At 40.0% G+C, this 25,930-nt stretch overlaps 1 protein-coding gene across 1 annotated transcript in view; it reads right to left on the reverse strand.

The window, feature by feature from the left end:
- Positions 1 to 25,930, reverse strand: part of LOC109466787 (netrin receptor UNC5C-like) — a 139,810-nt gene that overhangs the window by 42,003 nt on the left and 71,877 nt on the right. The window contains exons 2-3 of the mRNA XM_019764613.1: positions 7,951 to 8,037; positions 6,572 to 6,907 (exon numbers count right to left, since the gene is read on the reverse strand). Of these exons, the coding sequence (XP_019620172.1) occupies positions 6,572 to 6,907; positions 7,951 to 8,037 (423 nt within the window). The remainder of the gene's footprint in view (positions 1 to 6,571; positions 6,908 to 7,950; positions 8,038 to 25,930) is intronic.

Genomic DNA, 25,930 nt, shown 5'->3' on the forward strand with positions numbered 1-25,930 from the left:
TTCAAGTACCAGAGTTATCAACCAAGGATTGAGGTGTTCAAAAACTCATTCTTTTCTATCATAGAGTGGAACTCGCTGCCACCAAGTACAGTAGATAACTTTAAACAATGTCTAGAGTTAGATGTGCAAGGGTTAGGTGTAACAAGTCGTTCGGTGTGATATAGCTAGCTGCCGCCGCGCCGCGTGCCTGCGAAGCTGGTGTGTTACGCCGAAGGGCGGTTTTACCGGCTATACCGATACAGAAATGGCCCCCTTTTTTAGCTCAATTTTTTAAAAGCTACGCCCCATCCTCCCTTGACTTGCGGCCAGTACCACTATGCTAAAATTAAATCCTAGCTAGAACCCTGCACTTCATGAAGGAGGGAACTTCTGTTACCGGGATCGCGGCATGATTAATTGCGTTGTCGTAGTGCTGTTAAGATATACTCCACGGTGCTGCGGTGTCCGTCCTAATTTCATGGCGGGCGCCCCCACCTCTAGGCCGATCGGTTACACTCGATCAATTAACGGGTAAACATTTACAAAATGAACAGCTAGGAGGGAGACGTGACGGACGTTCGTGCTTCGAGGCAGAGGCTGGAAGGAATGACAATCGCTGCTGTGGAAGAGGCTTATGACTCAGAACATTACCTTTTGAAATGGCATGTTCCCGGTATTCTTTTACATGTATGTCTCACAAAAGTTCAAGATTTCCTTCCTTTGCATTAAAGTTGGTGCTTAAAATCTGTCTTATTCCTCAGAACATTGTGACTATTAAAATGATGGCACATCACTGGAATTGTCTGTAACTCTCATGGATTTACGTTCAGAAGTGATTGGTCATTACTTATCCTGATGAAGGCAACAGTGGTAAATGAAAATTTGATCCTTGTGTACAGTTTGGTTGGAATAAAGTTCAGCATCCTACTATCACTTGAACTATGTGTTTACGGTATTCTTTTACTTCTCACAAAGTTTAAAATTTCCTTCCTATACTTTTATGTTGGTGCTTAAAATTTGTCTTTAACTAGGCTTGATACTTGAATCACATTGAATTGGAAAGTTTTCTAACATTCTTTCAACAGAAATGGCCATTAAATGGCTACCGATTCTCTATTGTTATGGGGTAAGGCAGCAGGTAGGTTAACTGTAATCCACAAAATGTCAATGAACAATCTTAGCAAGGAGAGTTTTACATTTGAGTTCATGGTACTCTGGAACACAAATTGGAGGTTTAACCGATAAAATGATGGGACAGAAAGACAGATGACTGTCCGCTGGGGTCGAACGTTTGTTGTCCCAATTTCACAGTCGCTCAACCAGGCCCACAAGGCTTATTAGTTCCACCAAATCAGCTCTAAGCACTGTCAATAAGTATCTATCCTTCAAGTGGTCATCTTCATACATTATGGCAGTGTTCCAGCCAGCCTAGATCCTTTTCTGTCATCTCAATTTTGTTTGGCGTAACATCATGTCGAGTGCCAAATCCTAGGGGGTTCAGGGGAATGCTACCATGTGAAAATTTTGAAATCTTGACCATCTGAAATGTTATATCCTGCATTTTGAGGGGCAACATTTTCTTGGAATTTGTATTAGGAATTTGCACTTACTTAAACTTAGTGTTAATTTACAAGAGCTAACAATTACAAGAAAAGTTAGCTCTTTAATTATAAAGCTTTTACTTTGTTTTTGCAATGTTTCATAGCTTCCTTACATTCTTGCATGTGTGAATCACAAATTTAGATCATTCTGCAAACTTAATGATAAATAATGATTACGCAAACCCTGCAAGCATTATAAGGAAAATTGGTAATTTGCAGTGAAGGCAAAGTTATACACTTCTCCAGAAAGTTTTGTAAGTTTTCCTTCTCTCTACCAACCTGGCACATGTGGCTCATAAATTTTACATCTTCCAATCAGTCCCATCTGCATACTTAACGAAGATGGCTGCTTGAAGAGAGCCCTTTGGCCATCGCTGTCCGTTCTGCCAGATTTGTCAGGAAGTGAGGCAAAAAAACGCTCATTACCTCCTGCTAATGAAACGATTCCGAGGGCCAATACAGGCCATTGTGGCTTTCCGATAACAGATTTTTCTTCATAATCCAAACTTTATGTATCGCCTCTCTCTGGTAACTGTTTCAGGGCAGGTATTGGCTGCAGCGTCCCAACGGAATATCAGCTTAAACCTACAAATTTCATTACTTGTTTAATGAATCTACTTCAGCTCTTCTTCTGGCAAACATTGAGTATACTAACAAGTGTTCTAGGCAGCTCCATCTTTCCAAGTTTTGACGGAATTTTGCCTCTCTTGACTGACAAAACTTGCCCAATTTGTCATCTTTCATGGACAAAAATTTGTGTGTAAAAATATGTGACACAAAGGAAAAAATTTCAGGCTAGCTACAACATTAAAGCTAACTACAAGTATAAGCTAACCTTTTCATATGTTTTAGTTTACTACAGCTTGGGCTTCCATTCACAAAGACTTTTTTGTAATAAATGATTTTCCAAATCAACATATTTTCCAACTAGCTTCCTCTACCTATTCAAAGAATGTAACATTCCAGTAACACAATGAGTGTATCAGCAATGTGGGCTCAACCATCCTGGAATGGGGGGAGTTTAACAGAGACGACTATTTCTTTGCAAATCTGGCGCGGATTACCGATACAAATGAGTGTATTGATGTGCGCTTGCAGGCTTCAGAAGGGAATTAATAGCAACTAAGCAAATCAATGCTTCTTATTAGAGCAACGTGCACATCGTGGGATCTCAGCGCAGCTCCGGATCACTTCGGTGATCCATCAAGATCAGGACAGGCAAGGGAGGGATCCAATCTTGGCTGGCCTACGTCGCTTTAGGATAGCAGCATATTGCTGCCCAGACAAACTGCCAGAGGGTTGGATAATATATAGGAGACTGTTTGCTTAGAAATGTAGAAATAAATGACTCAAAGTGATTTATTTTAAGTATAAGAAGTTAGATTTGAATACTTTACTGTTACTTAAAGAACAAGAAGTTGGTTTGGGTTGCATTTTGCTTTGATATTGTAACAGAGCATCATACTTAGGATACCTATACATTATGTTCTGCCTTGTTTTGTCTATTTAATTATTTTTCTTGGGACTTTGAGAGTCAATGTTGTAGCATTGCCTCTTACAACATCCAAAATTACACACAAAATTAGACAACGTATTCTTTAGACTCCAAAAGCTTATAAGGAACAGAATGACTCCCAAGCTGATTTGCTGTATTATCCAGACTAGCTATTGCTTGCTTAATCCAGATTTACAAATTAATAGGTCCTGCTTCTATTCACTGCTGCTTTACAGTGTAAAGAAATGCTAACAGTGCAGAAACCCTGCCCGGAGGGTGTTTGAGTTATCGCTGCAGATTAACACTGCTAAGTGTTTTCAGCTATTAGACCGAATGAATCACAGAAGAAGAGTCACTATCAGATTTGCAGGCGACGCGTTCAACAAATTTGGTACGCCTGACATGCCACACCTGGGCTGGAAATACCACCTGTATATGCAAGATACTAGTGCAGGTAGAATTGGAGCTGTGTAGGTACTTTTGATGTCTACCTGCACCTAACCTGCACTGGTCTGTGTACTCAGTATATGTAGGTTACTCAGGTAAAATTGGAACTGTGCATTTATTTCTGATGAGGTCTACCTGCACTGGTCCATGTACAGGGTTTATTCATACATGTAGGTGTATGTGGATACTTCTTTGCAGCATTGGCTGTTACCATGTAGAAAGTATGAAAGAAATAATAGCAATGACTTCTGAAGAGTTTTTATTATGATTCATGATAAATTCTGAGTGGTGCCAGTAAAATTTGTTCGGTGCAGGTAACAAGCGCAGGTATGTAGAAAAGTGCATTTCGAGCCCAGCAATACTTCCTTTCAAAGAGTAGGAATCAAGTCCGTTGGCACCATATAGGAAAGTAAATTGAGTGGTTGATAACTATTCCCCCTAGCCATGGAGGTGTGAGCAGATCACAGCAAATTCTGCTATCTACAACTTCCAGAGCCGCGAATTAACGACCAAGGCGTGAAGGATGGCAGATCTTACAGGCAGAAACCTGAAGGAAGGCTTCAGGAGGAACTGCATTAGAGAAGTGTAAAAGATTAATACAGGCAATTTCTCCTTGCCCTGCATTAATATCATGCTTTTTGGGGGCTTCTAAGACACTCTCATTGAAGTTGAGTACAGTAATTCTACAGGGGGGTAAGTTCAGAAAGATGGCAGTAACGAATTGCCTGAGGCATTGAGCACACAAAGCGATTTTAGGGCAGTAAACCTGGATTTTCAAAGTCAATTTTCTGGTTATTTTTTTTAATGTGGTAAGTAGTTGATTTATGTAGATTCAAGCTATGGGATAGGAGTGATTCAACTTACTACATTTAAAAAAATGACCAAAAGCTTGACTTTGAAGATCCAGTTTTGCCACCCTGGAAATGCACTGGATGCCTTTAATAAAACCCAACTGTGGTAACAATAAACAAAAAACCCCTGGGCTAAAATTAATGACCTGACTTCATTGCAGTCAGGTGGGATTCTCACCGCGGCTTGCGAAAATCAGTTTCTGCAGCCGCAGGTGATTCATTAGGACTGATGGAGGGTATTTCATTAACGGTTCCGTGTTCGAACGTGGAGGGTCAACCTCCAGGCAAAATGTCAAGGTAGTGTTTGTTCTCGTTCTCACTGCAGGTGGTGAATATTGGAGGGATTTGATTACGGTAGTCCCAAATTTACGGTCTAATTATTTCTGTCCTGATAATTAAGAATTGGTAAGAAGTGGTTCTTGGTTTGTACTTCCATCTATTCTTAGGATAAAACGATATGATGGAAAGACAAAATCTTCGCATATCTGGTAGTGAATATTGGAGGGATTTGATTACGGTAGTCCCAAATTTACGGCCAAATTATTTCTGTTATAAGAATCATTAAGAATGGGTGCTTGGTTTGTCTTTCAATCGAGTTGCTTCTATTCCTAGAAGAAAAGAATATGATGGAAAGACAAAATCTGCACTCACAGAGAATTAAGAATGGGCTCTGGGTTTGTCTTTTGGCTACATTGCTTCTATTTTCAGAAAAAAAGAAAATTCTATTCTTAGAATAGAAGCAATCGGATGGAAAGACAAAATTTAATAGAATAGAAGAATATTCTATTCTTAGAATAATAGCAATCTGAAACCCGGATTTTTCTATTTACTTGGTCAACGTTGTATCAGAATTTTGCCTGTTGCAGACAATATCTTTTCCATCACAACATTTGAAAACTACAGATGGGATGTTAAACTTATATACGCAAATACAACATTATATGAGACGTTCTGCCGAAGTGATATGTACAATACATTGCAGGTTTTGCGCAGGTGCAGTACGTTCTGCCGACGTGCTCCGAACACCACACCTCCAGGATCAAAGGCCATAAAAGATATTAATTCCCTGCTCCGATGAATTTGGACCTCAGGGGCAATTCAATAATTGCGGGTCTAATGTGACTTCAGATCAGGTGGATGTACCATTGATCGCAACTTGTACACACTATGGAAAGGCTGCCCTTGGCAAGGGGTCTGTCCTGGGCTCGCGTAACAGTTAACGGATCTTTCACATCAATTTGTCACCTTTTTGTCAAATGTTTTGATACATAAAAGTTTAATATTTCACTTCTTTAACCTCAAGTCCCACTTTCTGAGGAGAGTTTACGTCTACAAGATATCGTTTTTGGCCCTGTGAAAGCAATTTGGTTCTTATTAACGATAGGTTTGACACCCGAGGGTTTAATGTTCGCCCTGTGGCACTTATCGATTTTAGCGTGAAAACATCCATGGAAAATAACGGAGAAAACACATGGGATAAGTGTTGCCTCCGAGCGAGGGACACTCGGTTTTCCAGCAAATAAAATTACGTTATGCTGACCAGATTTTCTGATTCGAGAGGTCAACTGAGATCAAATGTGCCTCCAGTTGGACATATTTGAGGTGTTCACTAATGAAGTAGTGTTGCAGAGGTGGACAGATGGACATTTTGGCCGGGAGACATGATCAATACACCAGCATTACGAGCAGTTACAGGAATGTTTCACAGCTGTTGCCAACACGTAATAACACTCTTTAGAAACAGATGTCAGGCACTGTAGTAAAAGGGAGGAGGTGCTCTTTCACTGCTTTGAAAATTTCTACAATTGTTGTTTTTTCATGGTTACAAAGCACAAAAAGTAAGGATTTTACTACCTAATAATAAATTGGAGTTTACTGTAACAATTATGAACAATGCAGGGAGAAATTGTGCTGTATGTTGAATGGAAGGCAACTGTTTAAGAACATCCGTTCTTTCAGCACCAAGGGCAGGACAGCTAACTTTTCCTCAACACCATGGTTGGGGGAGTTAGGTGTTTGGGAAGGTGTTTGGGAGAACATTTCTTTTTATTTGGCTATGTGTGATGGGAGTTTCAACTCAATTCTGAGCTATGTCTGTGCTAGGACTAACTTATTTTCTGATGAAGCTTTTGACAACCTGTTATCCCTGTCTTAGTCTAGTTTCTAACACATGGATGGACACAAACATTGATACTTACATGCTATCTGTACAGTTGCCTCCTCGCTCCTGGAGGACCCCTCCGCACTCCAGGCTACACAGAGACAGAAGAAGTTCTCTCCCGTCTGCTCTAGTCTCTGATCCACTTCTTCCTTCGTCACCTCGATGCTGGTCTGTTTGTAGTCGACTCCCGTCTCCGGATCGGTGGAGTCGAAGTGCTTGTGGAACTTTGCACGCACCCACTCGTTGTTGCACTTGAAGTAGATCTGTATCGCAGGCGTTGCCTTGCACGTGAGGGTGACCGGACGATTCTTCACGATATACGCGTCCGTCGGGTGAATCACGAAGGTTGGTAGTTCACCGCCCCCCATACCCTCTGTGTAAGTAAGAAAAAAAATAAGAAAAAACTCATTACAAAATGGATATTCAAGGCAACTTTCTTGTTTATCTATTAAATGAATGAATGTATGTAGTTTTTGTTTGATTTCATGTTTTTTTTTTGTTTTACGTAGTTGTCCACACACATAACACACTTGCGTTAAAAACCAGCAGCAAAATTACAGCTTTTTCAATCTGTTGCCTTTACAGTTTTGCCAGGCACATTTGTACTTGCTTGTTTCGTTAGTTAGCACTCTTGTTTCACATGCGTGTTAGTTCACCAAGGCCTTTGTGTGGATTTTCAACACCTTACTGACAAACCAGAGCCTTGAACGCCAAAGCAGCTGCAGCATTAGTTATTATTACCACACCATGGACATACGTCGATATTTGAGGCTGCATGCAGACACTGTTAGTAGCTGCAAAAAACACAGCAACACATCTCCATCCACAGAACTGCTTTGGGAATTCAATTTGTCAGAACATTTTATCAAGATTTTTTACTACATGTATTCGTTTTCTTGATTTCTGCCCCAAAATATGCTTTCACTGGTTGAAAATGCCATTTTTTCACATTACGCAAGTTGTTAGAAGAACAAATAATTTAGATTTTTTCACTATACATTTTTTCAAGTTTTGCTGCAAAATATGCATGACAGATACTTAACAATTCCAAATTTCTTGCTCTTGTAGCTCTTGCAATGTGGAAGAGCAACAAATATGACTTGGTAGAACAATTACACTTTTCTTTAGATGGCTGATACAATGTCCAATGTGATAAACTTTTTCTCACAAACTCTTTAAACAGTTCAAAGAATGACAGTCTTTTTACTCTGTCACTGACGAAAGGTAGTGGACGCTACCTGAAATGTCTGACCATTTCCAAAATCATTTCCAATTGCTTGAGCAACTGTTTTTTGGCGTTGAGTAACTGTTTTTTAAGGTGTAAACAAAATCATGGTGTCCAAAAGCAGTTCCGTGGAAGAGCACAAAATGTCGGAGAGTTTGACCCAGCGGGTTGGCTGTGGCGGGTCCCTTTACCTAAAGACAAAGCCGAATCGTGGTCAGGTACTACGGACGGGTGGAAGGAACTAGCAGGATCCAGGGGCATAGGGTAATCTCCTGGTTCTGATGCAGCATGGGAAGGAAGACAGCACAGAATGAGGTACAGTTAAAACACGTCACGGTGCAAGGTAACGTGGGCAAATATGGCGTGAACAAATCGGTGGCTAGCATACTCGTCTGTGTAAGGTGTGCGTCGAGGATAAAGCGTGACGTACTTGAAATTGTGCGAAAATCATTTGCAAAAACGTGATATGAAAATGAAGGTTCAGACTGAGTTAAACCTACATCATAGCACTGCATAATAAACATATCAGGCAAGGTTTCAAATTTCTACAAGTACAACTACAGGTAGCAACGTAAAATCTACAGGCATCCATACACACATAGCAAGCACTCTAAAGCGTTCGAACAACTTGCAAACAAAAAACAAAACACATTCCAACATAATCTGTTGCACACAGAGTGCCACAAAATGCTGACAAGCATTCAAGTCTGCAAGGAAGCTCTGGCAAGAGTTTGGCAGTAGAATAAGTGGGGAGCATTTTTTTTTTAAAATTCAATCTGGTCAGGGATCTACCCACTCAATTATAATCAACTTATACAGGGGGTCGATAGTTTTCCCATTTTTCTATCGGATTTTCATAATTCACTTGGCAAGTTATTATTGTACGGTGCGTGGTTTGATTGGGTTAGCATGTAGATGGATCAAATTTGTGTCGGATTCTGTCGCATCAGCCTAAAACAGGTGGCCAGAAAACAACAGATGTCGCAGACTATTTGGATCAAATTACGGTAAAAAAAAATGCACGGACATCTAAGCATGAAATAGTTTATGAATCATCTTTTAATCCACTAAAAAATTCAATATCTTAATACTCTAAATATACTGTCTTATGGGCAAATGATAGATGTCAAAAACCGTTTTCTGGGTTGTAAAAGAATTGCTTCGACATTTAAGAATGAAAGTGCGTCTTGTATCCATCATGATAGTAATCTAGTCACAAAATTTATATTACGAAAAACATGCTTAGTGTTTCATAAATGAAAATATACCTTCTCCAGTGGCAAGATTCTGGCAATTATCTAAGTATGTTTGAAACGATAATGCTCACTACCAGCTGGTCCCGATTCTAATCAAATTTCTCTTCTTATCTAACCACACGAAGATGACTCACTCATCTTACTCAACTCATATAAAAAATCATCAAATCTTCCATACAAATAGCAATTTTCATATTAGTTGCTGCGTTCCATAACACGACTACAACATACGATAATGCAATATTAATCTTTTATTCATTCAGTCAATCATATATTCAATATTCATTCAAGCTTGTTATATGCCATCCATAACTGGAAAAAAGCGTGCGCCTCAAATTTTGTTTCACAGAGAGAGGATTATAGAAAAGCCTACAACAATCCCCTACGTTACAAACGGTGCACGTAAACACGCAGTATGACAAAGGGCTTGCCATATGCGCGTTTCTCTCTGTCTCGTGAGATTACGCAAAAGTACCCTGACGTAGGATGATATCATATTCCTGCCATCAGATAGCGAACGCTCGAGGATTTTCTTGTCAACTTATTTCACGTTACCTCATCAGTTATACAGGTAAACCCCAGCTACTTTGCATAAGGCCACACCAAGTAAATTTTATGGATGACGTCCTTTGGAGACCCTATATCTAATGCGAGAGGGCGAAAAAAAAACAAGAAGGGCACTAAAAAAAACAAGAAGGGCACTAAAAAACAAGTTAGATGCCTAGATTAGAAATATACTAAGAGACGACAAATGTTAGGACACGAATTGAATGAGGTGATACAGATTAACAAGCAAGAAGTCTTTTATTCATCATCAAAACAGCAATAAATCAGGTGGAAAAGTGGACAGTGAAAACAGGATGGTAATAGACACTTTCTTCGCGTTACGGGTTTCACGTCAATCTGACGATTTGCGGCACTGTCGTGACTCCTTGGTCATAGTTACAGGAAGCGGAATTTCTTGTTTTTTTCTTCTAGGAACAGGCCAAAATCAATGCGCGCGCGGACGTCATCCATAAAATTTACTTGGTGTGGCCTAATCATGCTTAGAGTCCTGCGCTCATAAAGACCGAGATTTAGACTCACAGATAAGTTCACAGATGGTATCTCGTGGGGGGGATACGAAGCGACTACAGGGCTCGAAATTCATTTTTGGGAATAAGTGCACTGATGCACCCAACCTAAAAAATTAGGTGCACAAAAATGTTTTTGGGTGCACCGTATGGAACAAAACATATTTAACGATCTTACTGCTCCTCTTCTAAGCTTGAATCTGAAGTGGGAGCTAACTTCAAAATCTTACACAAGTACTACAACAAAGATTTTATTATTTTTCTCACGCTTGGATGCCAAGAATATCCTGCATACTATCATTTAATATGCACAGAAATATTTCCAAAAATGTTTGGGTGCTGCCCAGTGCACCCACAGAAAAGAACTGGGTGCACAGCTCCAATTTTGGGTGCACTAAGGTACACATCATCAAATCAAATCAACTTTATTGCTCAACAATTGTAGCTGGTACAATGTATGGCAAAGAAACAACAAAGGTACATACACAAACTAATACTACAATATGATTCTAGCAGACTAGTCCATATGCACACAGTATTTCCAGCCCTGGACTACTTTGCAGAAGGAAACAGAATGCTTAAAAGACAGGGGATTATTACAATCAGGATATCATTACACAGGCCCAATTTGAATGTATTTTAGCTCCCATATGGTGTACACCAAATGACATATATTCATCTGTGTATTTCCCGATGGGTATCAGCCCACCACATTTACAAGTTAAATCCCTACCATGTTTCCCTTGATAATAAGCAGAGTAATCCATCCCTAAAATTCCCCCAAAGTCTACGAAAACGATAAGCAAAGCCCCGAGATTCCTTCCCGTACGATTCATCAAAATAATCCAAGGACCGCCGCAGCGATTCTGTTCCTATGACGACATTAATCATTAATCGTGTAACAGACCCTCTAATGGCTAAATATTGTAATGTCTAAAACTTGGCGGATTATGCCAATAAAAATGCGGCAATGACTCGAATTAGTTCGCCCTCATTGGTAAACATGAGGCTGACTTTCAGTGACCTTTGTGATCATTAGAAGAAAGCCCCATGCATAGGAGATCATCAGATGAATTTTGTGGGAGGGAAAAAGGAAAATTATCTGGGATGGGGGATTTTTTTTGTTTGGAAGTTGGAACCAACCACATTCCAAGAGCTTAGAGAATATGACTACATGTATATCTATTACGTACAAGAACAATCATTTCATATGAACGAAAAATTCTGTAAGTGTAGCTGTTTGAAAAGAGCATATGGAATAAAATAAAATAATTCAAGGGATACACACTCACACTCGGTATCCAGTTTAGCGTATGTTGCTTGTTCCCAGTCTTCCGAGAGTTAGACGTGCTTGCACACCTTTGCTGAGGAATTTCTAACTTCTTCCTGGACTATTTAACAATTCAGAAATTGACTAGAAGGCTTTGGGGGTACGATTTGCTAAAAATCATACAGGGAAAAGTCATATGCACCTTTACAACATATCATTCTAAAGTGTAGGTAGAATGAAAATGTACAGATTGAATCTATATATTTATTAAGTATAATCTGTTACAGTTTAGAGAATAGTCATACTGCCACTAGAAACCATCATATCGTAATAAAGCCGCCACATTACATCGTCATACATCCATACTTCGATAGAGATATGCTCACCCCTGATGGTATAAATTACCCAAACTCCCTAGTGATTACCCATAACCCCCTGGGGCTGACAAGTAGAGGACGGACGAGCGTATGTCGCGAAAAGGCAGCGATACGATCTTCATGTTGTGCCTTTTACCGTCGCGCTCATACTTTTATGGCGAGACTCATTTTTTCATGAGAGACGAGATCACGAGGAAGATATTTCAGCACGGGACGTCAAGCTCTATGAATATATTACCACACGAGTATCCAGGATACCGGAAAATCTAACAGCTGATGTAGTAAGGCCTAGGAAAGAAATGTTGTGTTGCCTGTTTCCCAGCTGACCCTAGAAAAAGCTGCCCACCCTAGCCTTTTTTTGGGTGGACCCCTGCAAGGGACATGAATTTTTCGAGCTCATCGACCTTTTCTAGCTCCATGATCTGACACCTGAGTGATGAAACATTGCACAATCGGTTTTCCAACATTGACATTGAAAATGTCCTCATGCAGGTTTTACTTTGTTAAACTGTAACTGGTAAAGAAGGAAAGGACAAAAAGATAATCCCTACCAACTGACCCTAATTTTTTTCAGGGCTGAAACAGGAAACACAACATTTTATCCCTAGGCCCAAGACTATGCGGGACACTGGAAAATATAAAAGCAGGACCGGTTCACAGGCCACTGCCTTTATGGTCGCCGACGACACAATTCATATGAAAATAATACAGGGCATTGGCCAGTAGACATTACCATGACCCACAACCACGAGACAATGATGCCAGTACCCAGATTCGAGAACGAAGTTGTTCTCTTCTTGGATTGACATTTTAATGTTTAATAAGCTGACTTGAAAGGAATCCCATTTAAAAAGCATATTCTGACCCACTACTGGAGTATATTATACTTGGAGCCATTTGGGACATACACGACAATTTGTCAACGTCACTTGACCAAGCTATTAGAGGATGACAAATTGCAGAGTGTATCATTTCGACGAGGCTACGGCATTCAGATATTTTTTCTTCCTTTTATCAGTATTCTTCCTTAGGGAAAATCCTACTTGGGTTTTGACTTGACACATTAAGTGTGTTAAAAATGGCAGGTGTCAAATACGATCCATCAAAAGTGGCCGTTTGGATTAAGCGATGTAGCAAGGTGTTGCTATCGCCACCTGTTCCTGTGATGTGGTCCATTTTGCTACATGCTCCGCTACATCCTTTAATGCCACTATGTAGCACCACTCTGTCACAGGGTGTATCAGCTGACAAACAGGCATGGTGACAGTGGGCAGCATTTTGTCAGAACGTACTGCGCCTGCGCGAAACCCAGATTTTTCACGGTTTTGTTGTATGTTTGGTCAATGTGGCATCAGAACTTCGCCCATTGCAGATCTTTTCTGACACAACATTTCAAAACTATAGATGATGAGATGCCATCCCTAAATATGTGAATACAATCTTACGTACTGTCAAACTTAAGTTTTACTCAGGTGCAGTACGTTCAATGATTGATAAGTAGTAAACAGAAGTACAACTACATTTGCAGTAAACGTGTGCAGAAATGTTGCTACATCAGACACATGTAGACGACCCGCTGTGGCGAAATTGTGCGCCCAACTGTGGACTGTAGCCAATAAATGGAGACACATTTGCCACTGATGTTCCTCCTGTATCCACCTGGCTCTAAAAACCATTTGTGGCCGACATTCTGCGGCGAGGCAAATCACATTTTCGCAACTGTAACAAACGAGCTACACTGTGGCGAAGTAACCGCCACCAGGACAAATTTTATTACGTTTTTTTCCTCAGAACTCCTTAACTGAAGATTCTGTTACAAACCTCTCACTCTACCTCTAATAATTCTCTTCCTACCCATCAGACAGTTTTACCAGTCCCTTGCCACACCCCATCTGTCTCTGCCACATTCTGTCACACCTTCTGCCACGCTGTAGCGAAAGCCTGCCGCAATGTCGCAAAGGTGCTGACTGTATCCATCATAATGTGGCGCCCAGGTCACACATGTATCATACTCGGCAATGGAGATTTTGTATTACTACTGACCTTGCTTGGCACAAGGTATCAATATGGGAAGGTTTCATCATAACTGATGAAAAGGGACCATGACCGAAGTTCTTTTTTCTAGCTCAGAGTTAAAAAGTGCCCTAACTGATGAAAAGGCACAATTGCAAAAGTTCTTTTTCCTCTCGAAATTTACAGCGTCAGAAATGAACCCCCAGCAAGAAGCAGTTTTCCTTTTTTTTAAAAAGAAGGTTTCTCTTTTCATTCATTTAGCTAGGAGCTAGGTGAAACAATATTGCCCTGAGATAAATAAAGAAATATGCAGCAAACTGGGACCTTATACGCAGAAGAAAAACTGATATTCCCAAACGTGCGATTTTTCAAAGCATAGCAGGTGAGCTTCAAAGGTTTTCCAAGTGAAACTACTACTTTTGACGCTTGCCGAACCCAAGAATTTTCCTCTACCTTCTTGGGTCCGGATATCACAAAGTTACAGTGTCACTCCAAGGTGAGACATGGTAGATTAATCTTTAAGATTGCTTTCCATCTTATACATAACTGAAGTCTCCGATGTACTACTTGTACATTACTCTTACTGACCCTCCCTCCCCTTACACGGTCTTTGCCTTGACTCCTTGGTACAACATGGCTTCAGTTTTACATATAGAAAGGCTCGAGAGAGGGAAGGATCCATCTTACGACACTGGCTACTACATCATGTAGAAGTTGTAATACCAGTGTGGGTGTCAAGATTCGTTCACGATCTTCAAATTGTCGATTTGAGTTTGCTCTTCAGTGTTGTCGGTATAAGATACAAAACTCGAGTGTAGCGACACAGAATACTTAACCTTGCACAATGTTTACCTCTTCGCTGGGGCAAGGCATACCGAGTCAACTGATGTAAAAAAAAAAATTAAGTTTTAAGTTATTCTGTCCATAATCTGCCAAACAAACTGTAGTAAAAACTTAAACCTACACGGTAGCAAAAAAACTGTAACAAAACCACAAAACATCATTAGTACTTGGTTTACAGGAATGAGTTGTTGTTGGGAAGACCATTTCCACACACACACAGACATTAAAGCATGCTAATTTCAGGTAATGTACCAAACTAGAGATAACTCTTGGTATCTTAATTTTTCTTCTACAATATTGAAAATGCAGACTGTTTTTCTAACACTGAGTATACTGCAATGTCAGCTGTTGTTGGGAAGACCATACCCACACACACACAAACATTGAAGCATGCTAATATCTAGTAATGTACCAAACTAGAGATATCTCTTAATTTTTCTTCTACGATATCGAAAAAGTTTCTTTAAAATGCAGACTGCAGGTGGGTATTTCTAACACTAAGTTTACAGGAATGACAGCTGTTGTTGGGAAGCTCATACCCACACACACACAAACATTGAAGCATGCTAATTTCAGGTTATGTACCAAACTAGAGATATCTCTTGGTATCATAATTTTTCTTCTACAATATTGAAAATGCAGACTGTCTTTCCAACACTAAGTATACTGCAATGACAGCTGTTGTTGGGAAGACCATACCCACACAAATATTAAAGCATGCTAATTTCAGGTAAGGTACCAAACTAGAGATATCTCTTCATTTTTTTTCTGCAAAATTGAAAATGAGTCTGTAAAACGCAGACTGCCTTTCTAACACTGAGTATGCTACAAAAAAGTACAATGACAGGTGTTGTTGGGAAGACCATACCCACACACACAAACATTGAAGCATGCTAATTTCCAAAGTAATGTACCAAACTAGAGATATCTCTCGTCTAATAAAGCCATTACCGGCTATGGTCCCAGGGAGGGTATCCATCACACTCACGGTAACCATTACAAGCAGAATGGCGGATTCCTCCCCAGATCTACGCATCAGGCTTCCAATTTTCGACTCTAATTCCAATTTGGGAATTTGGGGCAGTCGGAGAATTGATGATGATGTATTTTTTGTGCTCATTTACTAAATAAATACCCATATGTCAGGTCAAGAATGCAGGGAAACTTTGCAGAAAGCTTTGGTTTAATGTTGAATTGTTTGGTCAACGTTGCGTCAGTTGCAATTTGGTTTCAATATTTTAACGACTAATTTTAATGGCTTCAGAAGTAGAACTCTATTTGTATTGTTTGGGTATCAAGTACAATGTCAAGTATATTTATGTAACATACATACATGTAAGACTATTATTATTATTTTGGAGCATTTCTGTACAATCTAGGTTCAAAAGAAATTTAAGTTTAATCTATTAATATTCTAATAATACATGACACTATTGACATATCGAAAACCTGCATTGGGACTGCTCTCTGTCCCAGAGTTCCCAACACTTTACACCTGGGACTGCTCTCTGTCCCAGAGTTCCTGACATTTTAGGGGGCCCGCATGCCCTTTTCCGTAGAGCGTAATCGGCCGTTTTTAATTCTATGTAGAGTGTAGACAGACCACTCTAATGCAATGTGGAGCGTAATTGGCGCATTTTGTATAGAGCGTATTCGCCATTTTAATTCTACGTAATTTGTTGTAGCCACTTAAGTGCAATCGAGAGGTTTCCGAATTCAGCGTAGAGTGTTGTCGGGACCCCCCCCATGCAGGCCCTCATTTTACACATGGGGAGGCACCTCTCCATTCCACAGCAAAGGGCCACCGCAGTCTCCTGGGCCAGATAAATTACTGACAGATAGCCATGCCAGGTGTGAGAGCCCAGCCTAATGGGAATAGAGACCTGCACCTTGCTAAGCCCCTATATTTCACCTCCAACATTTATGCAAATTCACTTACCAACTACAGCTTACACTACATTTTAACTTCTTTTTACCCATCTGCCGAAAAATTGGCAATGACTGGCATGTTGGGGGAAAGTTGTGTAAAGTACCATTCCTAAGAGCAAAATGTTGGGGCGTGTAGGTGGAATCAAACCCAGGACCCATGGGTTCCGGGCCGAATGCCCTACCATTATGCCACACCTTGCCACTAATGAATAAGATATTAGTAGAAGATTCTAATAGCTCCATAAGGATTCACTTTCTTGAAATTCTGTCATGAGTAGTTTTGCTTGGAATATTGTGTAAATATGCCATTGATAGGACAGTAGATTTTATTAAGAACAGTTTGAAGGATGTACAGTTTCCAGTGTCACTGATGAAAGGTAGTGGATGCCACCTGAAACGTCTGACTGTTTCCAAAATCATATCCAGTTGCTTGAATAACTATTTTCTGGTGTATCTTATTACCTGGATGTCTAACCTTCACCGATGATACACAGCTATCATACATGTTCAACAAACGATCGTGAACAGATTTCTTTCACAGGGCAGCTGCTATGAAAGTCACCGCAAAGTTATTTCGCACGTTACGGAAGTTTTGACAGAGACTTTATTGCCCGTCCTCCATTTGCTGCCCTGCGAGTGACGAAGAATTTAAATCGCAGCCCTTCACGCCACATTAGGGCGGCTGAATTACGTTTCACTTGACAACCCTCGCCCTCCCGACGTGACTTTTATCAAACGACGGCTTCGCGTTCGGAGGATTCGACGCGACAGGGATGCCCCGTTAGTCCCAAAGGTGCAATGAAAGCGAGTAATATCTTCCTATGATGTGTAAGGGTGCCGGGGCAATTGTAGGCCACACGACATTACTAACATTGTTCTCTCGCACAATATTACCTTTTTTTTTTTGGCAAACACCCTTATTTCATTCCGTCTTTATATGTTGTTAGATTGGTTTGGAAGTGCCGTGAGGATAGAAAACTCGCTGAGAATCGCTAAGCAGTCGGGTCAGCGTTGTTTATTGCACGCCACACATTACACGCTTCATCAAAACAGCGATGTTTGAACTACTATTCAGAGATTGACGAAGCAAGGCAACAAAAGTTTACCCTGAGTTATTAGTACACACACACACACACACACGATTTTACCCTCAAGTACCCATTAACTCAATACTAATGCTCGTAGAAAATGGCTGGAGTCAAAATGTATCCTTTGCGGAATTGCGCTCAAGCAGAACGTGTGTTTGTATTAGGTTTATGGGGATTTGTCGACTACTTGAAAGCCAAATGCACATGTGCCGTGATGACTCCACACTTGGCCAAATGGGTATTTTCCCTGGAATCATTTCACAAGTTTTAAATGGAGCAAGTTAAGGTACCGTAAACCATACTGCCTTAAAGGTCTTGACTTGGCCTTTTGTGAATAATAATTCGCTTTATCTGAATTTATATTCAAGACATAACAAAACAATCTTCACTCGATTTACAAAAGACACACTTCTCCAAGAAAAGTTTATCTACAAACTCTTACATGAGCAACTATACCTAAAAACCCTCAGTAAGAAAAGTACCTTATTTTAAGCCTCACTACACCCAGCCATCGTCCTATCAAACTCCCCCAGATTTTCCCAATACCTTTTTCGGTGTAAAACCCTACTCCATCTTACTTACAGACACCTTCTCAACTGTATACAGTCTTTCTATAATCACCTTACGAAGATAAGCGCTGCTTTCAGCAATTAGCGTGATCACAAACCTATCTCTAGTTTATACCTCTTAGTGTACTCGTAAAGCGTCTTGCTAAACCGCTTACGCTTGGGTGGTATCGTTTGCCAGAAATATGATGGCACGCTTTTGTGTGTGAGTTATGTCAACCAAATGAAGATAAGCATTCTTTCAACAATTAGCATGATCACATATTACCTATCTCTATTTTATATCTCTTAGTGTACCAGTAATGTGTTTGCCAAACGACTTATATATGGTTGGTATCATATTCCAGAAATATGATATACAAATATAGGTGTGTGGTAATTTTTACCTGCTGCATTCACTGTTACCATCTATAAAGTATAAGGGAACAGTTTTTATATATGATCCACACACCTCACTGTCTATAAACACGTGCAGCTTATGCAAGGTTGCTATCGTTTGCCCGAAATATGACGGCACACTTTTGTGTGTGAGTTACGTCCAATTTAGTGGCACCAAACATTGCGCCCGTGCATGTGAATGCATCCACAAGATGCCATACATATCTCTATATTATACCTCTTAGTATACTGCAGGTAAAGCGTCTTGCTAAACTGCTTACGCATTTTGCCAGAAATATGACGGCACGCTTTTGTGAGTGAGTTACGTCGAATTTAGCAGCACCAAACATTGTGTCCGTGCATTAGAATGCGTCCACAAGATCACATACCTATCTCTATATTATACCTCTTAGTGTACTGCAGGTAAAGCGTCTTGCCAAACTGCTTACGCTTGGGTGGTATCGTTTAACAGAAATATGACGGCATGCTTTTGTGTGTGAGTTACGTCCAATTTAGCGGCACCAAACATTGCGTCCGTGCATGAGAATGCGTTCACAAGATCACACACATCTCTATTTTATACCTCTTAGTATACTGCAGGTAAAGCGTCTTGCCAAACTGCTTACACATGGATGGTATCGTTTACCAGAAATATGACGGCACGCTTTTGTGTGTGAGTTACGTCCAATTTAGCGGCACCAAACATCACGCCCGTGCATGAGAATGCTTCCACGAGCCTGCACCCTTCCCCCTCCATCAACCAACATCTGGCAAAAGATACCATAAATCTGCTGCTCGTTTAAAAGCAGCTGCGTCGGAACAGATTCGGGGAGGGAGCACGCTTCAAAGGCTGCGCATTGTGCGCTCCGAGTCTACTAAGGCATCATTTGTTGCCCCCAATTCCACCTTCCTCGCGAGCGACGATTCTTCACGTCACGCGATTCCAGTCATGAGCAAATCCTTCCCTCAATCACCCCCTTCCACCTGATTATTAGCGGAAGACGTTGTTCCATTTCCCTTCCCCGGGAATCTTCTAAGACCCCAATTTACTTGGAAGGAGCTGCGGAAGACAGAGCACGATCGCTTTCATGGCTGAGGAGATTTTGAGGCCAGGAAAGGCAATGGCGAGAAATGTAATCTATATTCATCGAGTACCTAAACCTTAACATACCCAAAGACATCAAGGTCTAAAAGAGGGTAATGGCAGGAATCTTTAATATCAAACTATCTAAATCTTTAAACAATAATGCAATCTATATTCATCTTACACCTATAACCTTAAAATAACCAAAGACATCAAGGTCTAGGAGAGTTAATGACTGGTATCTTATCAATACAGTGTACTGAACTCAACTAAATCTTTAATAATTATCAGTTCTAAGCTTCTTTTGTAGAGATACTTGCTGGCAGTTTTAAGTATAGGGAATCAAAAGTGAATTGTGTCAATTCTAGTACAGTAAGCAAATTATGTATCATTAATTAACATATTAGTGATTGCGAGTCTAAAACTTGTTTTATAGAGACACTTACTAGCAGTTTTAAGTTTAGGTAATCAAAAGTAAAATGTGTCTATTCTAGTACAGCAAGCAAACGATTAGTGCTCACCATAGCATACTATATAAAATAAAAAATTTAAAAAAAAACTTTGTATTGTCAATTAAATTGTATTACTACCAAAAATTAAATGCACATAGTTTCTGATTTACCTACAATCAATATTTCATTTGAGCTTGATTTTGATTATGAGAATGATGAATGTCAATATACTGACTTGATTTTGCCCGTGTACGCTTCCCAATCAGCTTTTCTACACCAGTGCTAGAACTAGTGATTACTGTAAGTCTCTTTAGATTCGCGGGGCCTAAAGTTCGCGGTTTCGGGAAAATGGACAATCCGCGGTATTTTTCGATTCGCGATTTCTCCTTGGCTATTTTTCAAAGAAAAATTTGTAAAGTGTATATTTAAAATAATAAAAGTTCGTGTTCCGGCATTTATATCCTAAAACGCGGCGCAAAAATTTGTTTCGTGCACCGCGCGAGACTGCCGGTGGTATAGATGACGATCGATCTGACGCACGTGTAAACAATTTTCTTTGTTCGGAAATAAGCGCTAAAACGCTATTTTCCACAACTACACATTGATACTCTAGTGAAGAAATGCATAATCGAAAGAATTTTTCGGGAAAATATATATTACTAAAAATATTTATGCCGTCTTCGGCGAGATTTTGAACCCGGAAGTATGCAAAGGTCGCCTTCGGTTTTGTAGCGGCCCACGGTAGCGTTTCTATCCAGCAAAAAAAAAAAACGACCCGCAAAGCAGGGCGCAAAAGAGAATCAACTAACATTTCCCAGATACCAGCAGTTATATTTTTAATCAAAATATTTGTAGATATGCCCGATGTGCCCGCAATTTTCAAGCGCCCGGGCGCGCATGGCCGGCGCTCTGCACACAGAGATTTTTGTCCGGCGGTGCACGTTTGACACGGCCAGTGCCTCAGTATCGCGATTCGGTGTCTCATAATATTATAATTTTTATCAGTATAGCTTTAAAAATTTTTGTTACTCAACATACGTACATTTGCTAAGAATAAAGTTGATTTGCAGTGATTTGTGTTTGTTGCGTGTGTTTGTGTTTCGCTTACCGTCGTTAATGCATGTGGGGAGGGGGGCGCACTTACGCAAAACATATTCGCGGGGAAATAGATTCGCGGTAGAAAGTTCCCCGCGAATTCCGCGAATCTAAATATACCGCGGAAATTTGTAGACTTACAGTATTTTGTAAGCACACCGGTGTCGGGATGAGCTTTTGATGGCAAAATACATAATGGCACATTTAATATTTAATCTGGTGCTTAGTTTACCCAGCCTGAAAACTAGGAAGCAAATTGCTCTGATGCACATGTAGCACTTGTAGTCAATTTTTCTTATGAAAATTTCCGAAAAACTATCAGATTTCAATGTTTTTTCTTTTAGAAGCTAATAGCTTTAAAGAATATTGTTGAACATACAGATTTCAATGTAACAGTTTGTTTTTTTTAGTCTATGAAGCCAACAGCTTTTAAGAATATTGAAACCTGTTTGTTATGTTTGTTTGTTGAATGTTGCATCTAACACAGCCTTGTGATGTTATCAATATTCAGGCACTACAAAGGGATTTTCAGAGCTTTGACAACTGTTACTTGCTAGAAGCTGCTTTCAAAGTTTCAGTCTCAAACACAAGTATAGCCTTCAGTATGTAACATCATATATACACCGTAGTAAACTGTTTAATTTTAAACTCTACTTTAGTGTCAACCTTCTCTATACGGACTGGTACTGTAACTAATACATTCCACACTGCTAAACGAACTGTTACTTGCTAGAAACTTTTTTCAGTCTCAAATACAAGGTATATACATACACCGTAGTAAACTGTTCCATTTTAAACTCTACTTTAGTGTCAACCTTCTTTCTATGGACTGGTACTGTAACTTATACATTCGACACTGCTAAATGAACTGCTTACTTGCTAGAAACTTCTTTCAGTCTCAAATACAAGGTATATATATATATATATATATATATATATACACCGTACTAAACTGTTCCCTTTTAAGTTAAAGTCTACTTTAGTGTCAACCTTCTTTCTACTGACTGGTACTGTAACTAATACATTTTTGGCAAGTGGCCCTGGCTTCAAGTACAAGGCTATTATGTCACTCAAACACAGAGAATGCATCAATCAGTCTCAAGCCGCACACACGGATGGAAAGGTAGATTACAACTGACCTAACGAACTTGAGCCAGAAAAGTTTTACTACTGGAGCAGTGAGTTGTGTCTATGAACAGTTATTGCTACAACTTTAACAAGCGCAGCTGTTTCGCCACTCATCAGTGAAATGTAGCGAAAGTTTTGTTGCGCCGTTAACGGTCAAGCTTACCCTCAAGTGTAGCAATTTCATCAACAAGAGCTGTTAAAAGTTTCACGACTCCGTTGAGCCGATTTCTGTACGTACAAATTTCACTGGCCCCTGTAGTGAGAGGTTTACTACTGTTTAGTGTAACGCTAGTCCAGGTTTAAGGTCTGGGCACAGCTGTGCTGACTGTTAAATTAACACCCTCACATTTCAAACACTGCCCTACAGGGGACTGGTAGTCGTCTAAGTGAAGAACTGTTATGTAGGTTGGTAACTTGGGTTTTGAGTTGGTATGTTCCCAATACTTTCTGATACCAAACCATAGAAAGTGTAATTCTTTAACGGTGTTGCTCAATGCAAAGCCAAATGGCAAAATCTGGAGAATGTTCAAATTTCAACATTTTTGGCCCACGAATGTCAATATACATAGGGATAATGTTATTTCAACTTTGTATGTAGGTGAGTGACTAGAATATTGACTTTGAAAAATCTTAAAGCTTCGTTGAGTGAATTTAAAGCTCCTGATGGCACTTAGAAACATTAGAAATTCATGGGATCCACACAACCTCAGCTCTACCGAAGCATGTAGAGACAACCAGGTCACCATGTATGTAGAGAATCCTTGCCCAGGGGGCTACATACCAGTCGAGCGCCCAGCCCCCCCCCCTCCAGTTCCCAACGCCGCGAATCTCCATATTGATCAAATAAAGCGACCTTTAATCTCACGCCCGCTATACACGCAGGAATCCCGCTAATTTCCGACAGCCCCGCTCCAATCTGGGCGTTTCATTAACGTGCAAATATAGCCTCTGATTATTTCCCTTCAACGTTTCTTGCAAAAGCAGCCCTTGTATTGTCGGGGCTCAAAACACCTTTTTTTCTGTTCTGGTGCAGGTAAATAAAGGTTTGCAGGAAAATTAGTTTTCATGAACATGCAAATATAGCCTCTGATTTCTCTTCACTGGCGAAAGCAGCCCTTGTTGTATTGTCGGGGCTTAAAACATTTTTTGTCTGTTTTGGTGCATGCAAAAATCACTTGTATTTTTCCTTTTTATGTCCATCAAAAAATAATTTTGAGTCTTCATATCTGCAATATTGGATGCTCCATATGTCACTCTAGTGCAAAAGACAATGGTTTTCTTAATTGTACCAGTACAGGTTACGGGCATCAGAAATACCCGCACGGCTCCAATTTTACCTGCATATTTGGCCTTTCGAGCCCCGAAATTGTCCAACTTTCAGTGTCCTATTACTCGTAATCCTCCTTTAAAATGTGTGCGCGTGAAATAAAGCTCATGAACTGATGAAGGTACTGCTAGTGTGGGACTGGCTTTAAGGCTCTGTAAAGGTCATTGCAGCAACCTTAATCATGTAATAGAAAACCCCATTAAAGCATGCATCCCCCCAACTAGAGCTTCAAACACTCGCGTAGACAAACTGAATAAAAAGACACCAAGTTATGGATTCAACAGTTCTTGTTGAAGTTGCACAGATAATTTCTAACCTACCCAGGAATAGGTGTGGAATTAGAGGGCAATATGACCTTGAACATGCTAATACAGCTCGAAATACCCCCATCCAAAGTTGTAATTTACAGGGTAAAAAACTACAAAGCAGTTTGCAATTTGTCGAGCTGAGAGAACGAAAGCTCGGTATCATGAATCAAAGCTTTCACAGGAAACAGAAATAAAGTCTTTCCATCGCCGTAATACGTTTACCCGCTATACTTCTTCCTGATTTGTGGGTTACAAACATTACGGCGGATTACCGTCACAACCAGCGACACTTCTTTTTGTTTTCAGGAAACAAGCTGAAATCGATGTTGCCATCCATATCATCAAATTTACGTGGGCTGACATGTATAACATATTGCCCCCGAGCTATGGCAACAGCAAAGGCTTGTTCTACAACGGTACAGCACCAGAAACCTTTCAATAGTTATTGGCAAACGCTTCTACATTTCCGAGTTATAAGCATAAATCATAAACATCATGTACTGGTAGTTTTTGACAGCTATGGCAACAGCAAAGGCTTCTACAGGGCCAGAATACCTTCAATAGTTATTGGCAAATGTTTCCACATTTCCGAGTTATAAGCATAAATCATAAACATCATGTTTCGGTAGTTTTTGACAGCTATGGCAACAGCAAAGGCTTGTTCTACACAGGTACAGGGCCCAAATCCCTTCAATAGTTATTGGCAAATGCTTCCACATTTCCGAGTTAAAAATATAAATCATAAACATCATGTTCCAGTAGTTTTTTTACAGCTATGGCAACAGCAAAGGCTTTTTCTACACGGGTACAGCACCCGAATCCTTTCAATAGTTATTGGCAAATGCTTCCACGTTTCCGAGCTAAAAGCATAAATCATAAACATCGTGTTCCGGTCGTTTTTGACATGACTGAAAGCTGACTCTGACCTTTATGCACGTTTCGACTGTCTCATCAATTTTTTAGCGGCGGCTCCGGATATTTTTCATGGTATGAGAAGAAAAATTAACAATCAATAGGTCAGGTATGTTTGAGTATAGAATATGATATACATTTTACAAAAACATATATTTCAGTTTAAAAGCACTAAAACAAAAGGAAAAAAGTGAGTACAATGTAAATATAGGAATGCAAGAGTATAATTATAGAATAGTGCTGAATTTGGTGTGTTTGGCATGTTTTGGTATAAGATATATTATTTTCACAAAAAGTAACTTCTTGTTTCATCTGAAAAGAATAAAAACAAGAAATTATAATGTCAAGAACAACTACAGAAATTTCGAGACTGGAAGAGTTCTCGTCTCGGAAAACAAACATTAGGCACGCCCTGCGGAGCGTGGTATGTTACCTGAAAACTGTTTACCCAACACTGAATTTGTCACAGGCTGAGGCGAAGTCGCCAGTAAATCTAGACTTTAAATCTCCGTGGCGCAATCTTTACTCTTGCACGAAGCAGAGCTAATGAAATGAACCATAGGTTAGGGTTTTTTTTAATTTAAAAAAAATCAGTTTGGCTGTTCAACCCTCACAGCCAGGACAGCCCAACTAGCTAGTGGCTATTACAAACGGCTGACAAGACATGACAAAACATTATGGAAACATATAAGGTGGCTCAACAATCTACAAAACTACATTATTCTATAGGTTAGGGTTCTACCGATGACCAATATTTTGTCATCTCCGTGCAATGAGTTTGGATATCATGACAAGGAAAAAATTTAAGTTTTGTCTCCAGGAGGATTTTTCCGTCAAACAAAATGGTGACGACAAGGAGCAAAAACCTTCCCAAAAGACGTCAGATTGCTGACACTTGCCATCATCTACAGTGATTGTTTCCCATGCACAAACAAACAATCAAGATCAATAAGTGAGATTGGACCTCCCAAAACAGATAAAAAGTCAACAATTACACTTAGAAATCCCTACAGGGATGCGCTCTTCAGAGAAATCAAGTACAAAACATGCTCTCCCGTGCCATTTTTCTGTC

The sequence above is a fragment of the Branchiostoma belcheri genome, unplaced genomic scaffold, assembly GCF_001625305.1.
Source record: "Branchiostoma belcheri isolate BF01 breed outbred unplaced genomic scaffold, Haploidv18h27 scaffold17, whole genome shotgun sequence".
In the NCBI taxonomy this organism is placed as follows: domain Eukaryota; kingdom Metazoa; phylum Chordata; class Leptocardii; order Amphioxiformes; family Branchiostomatidae; genus Branchiostoma; species Branchiostoma belcheri.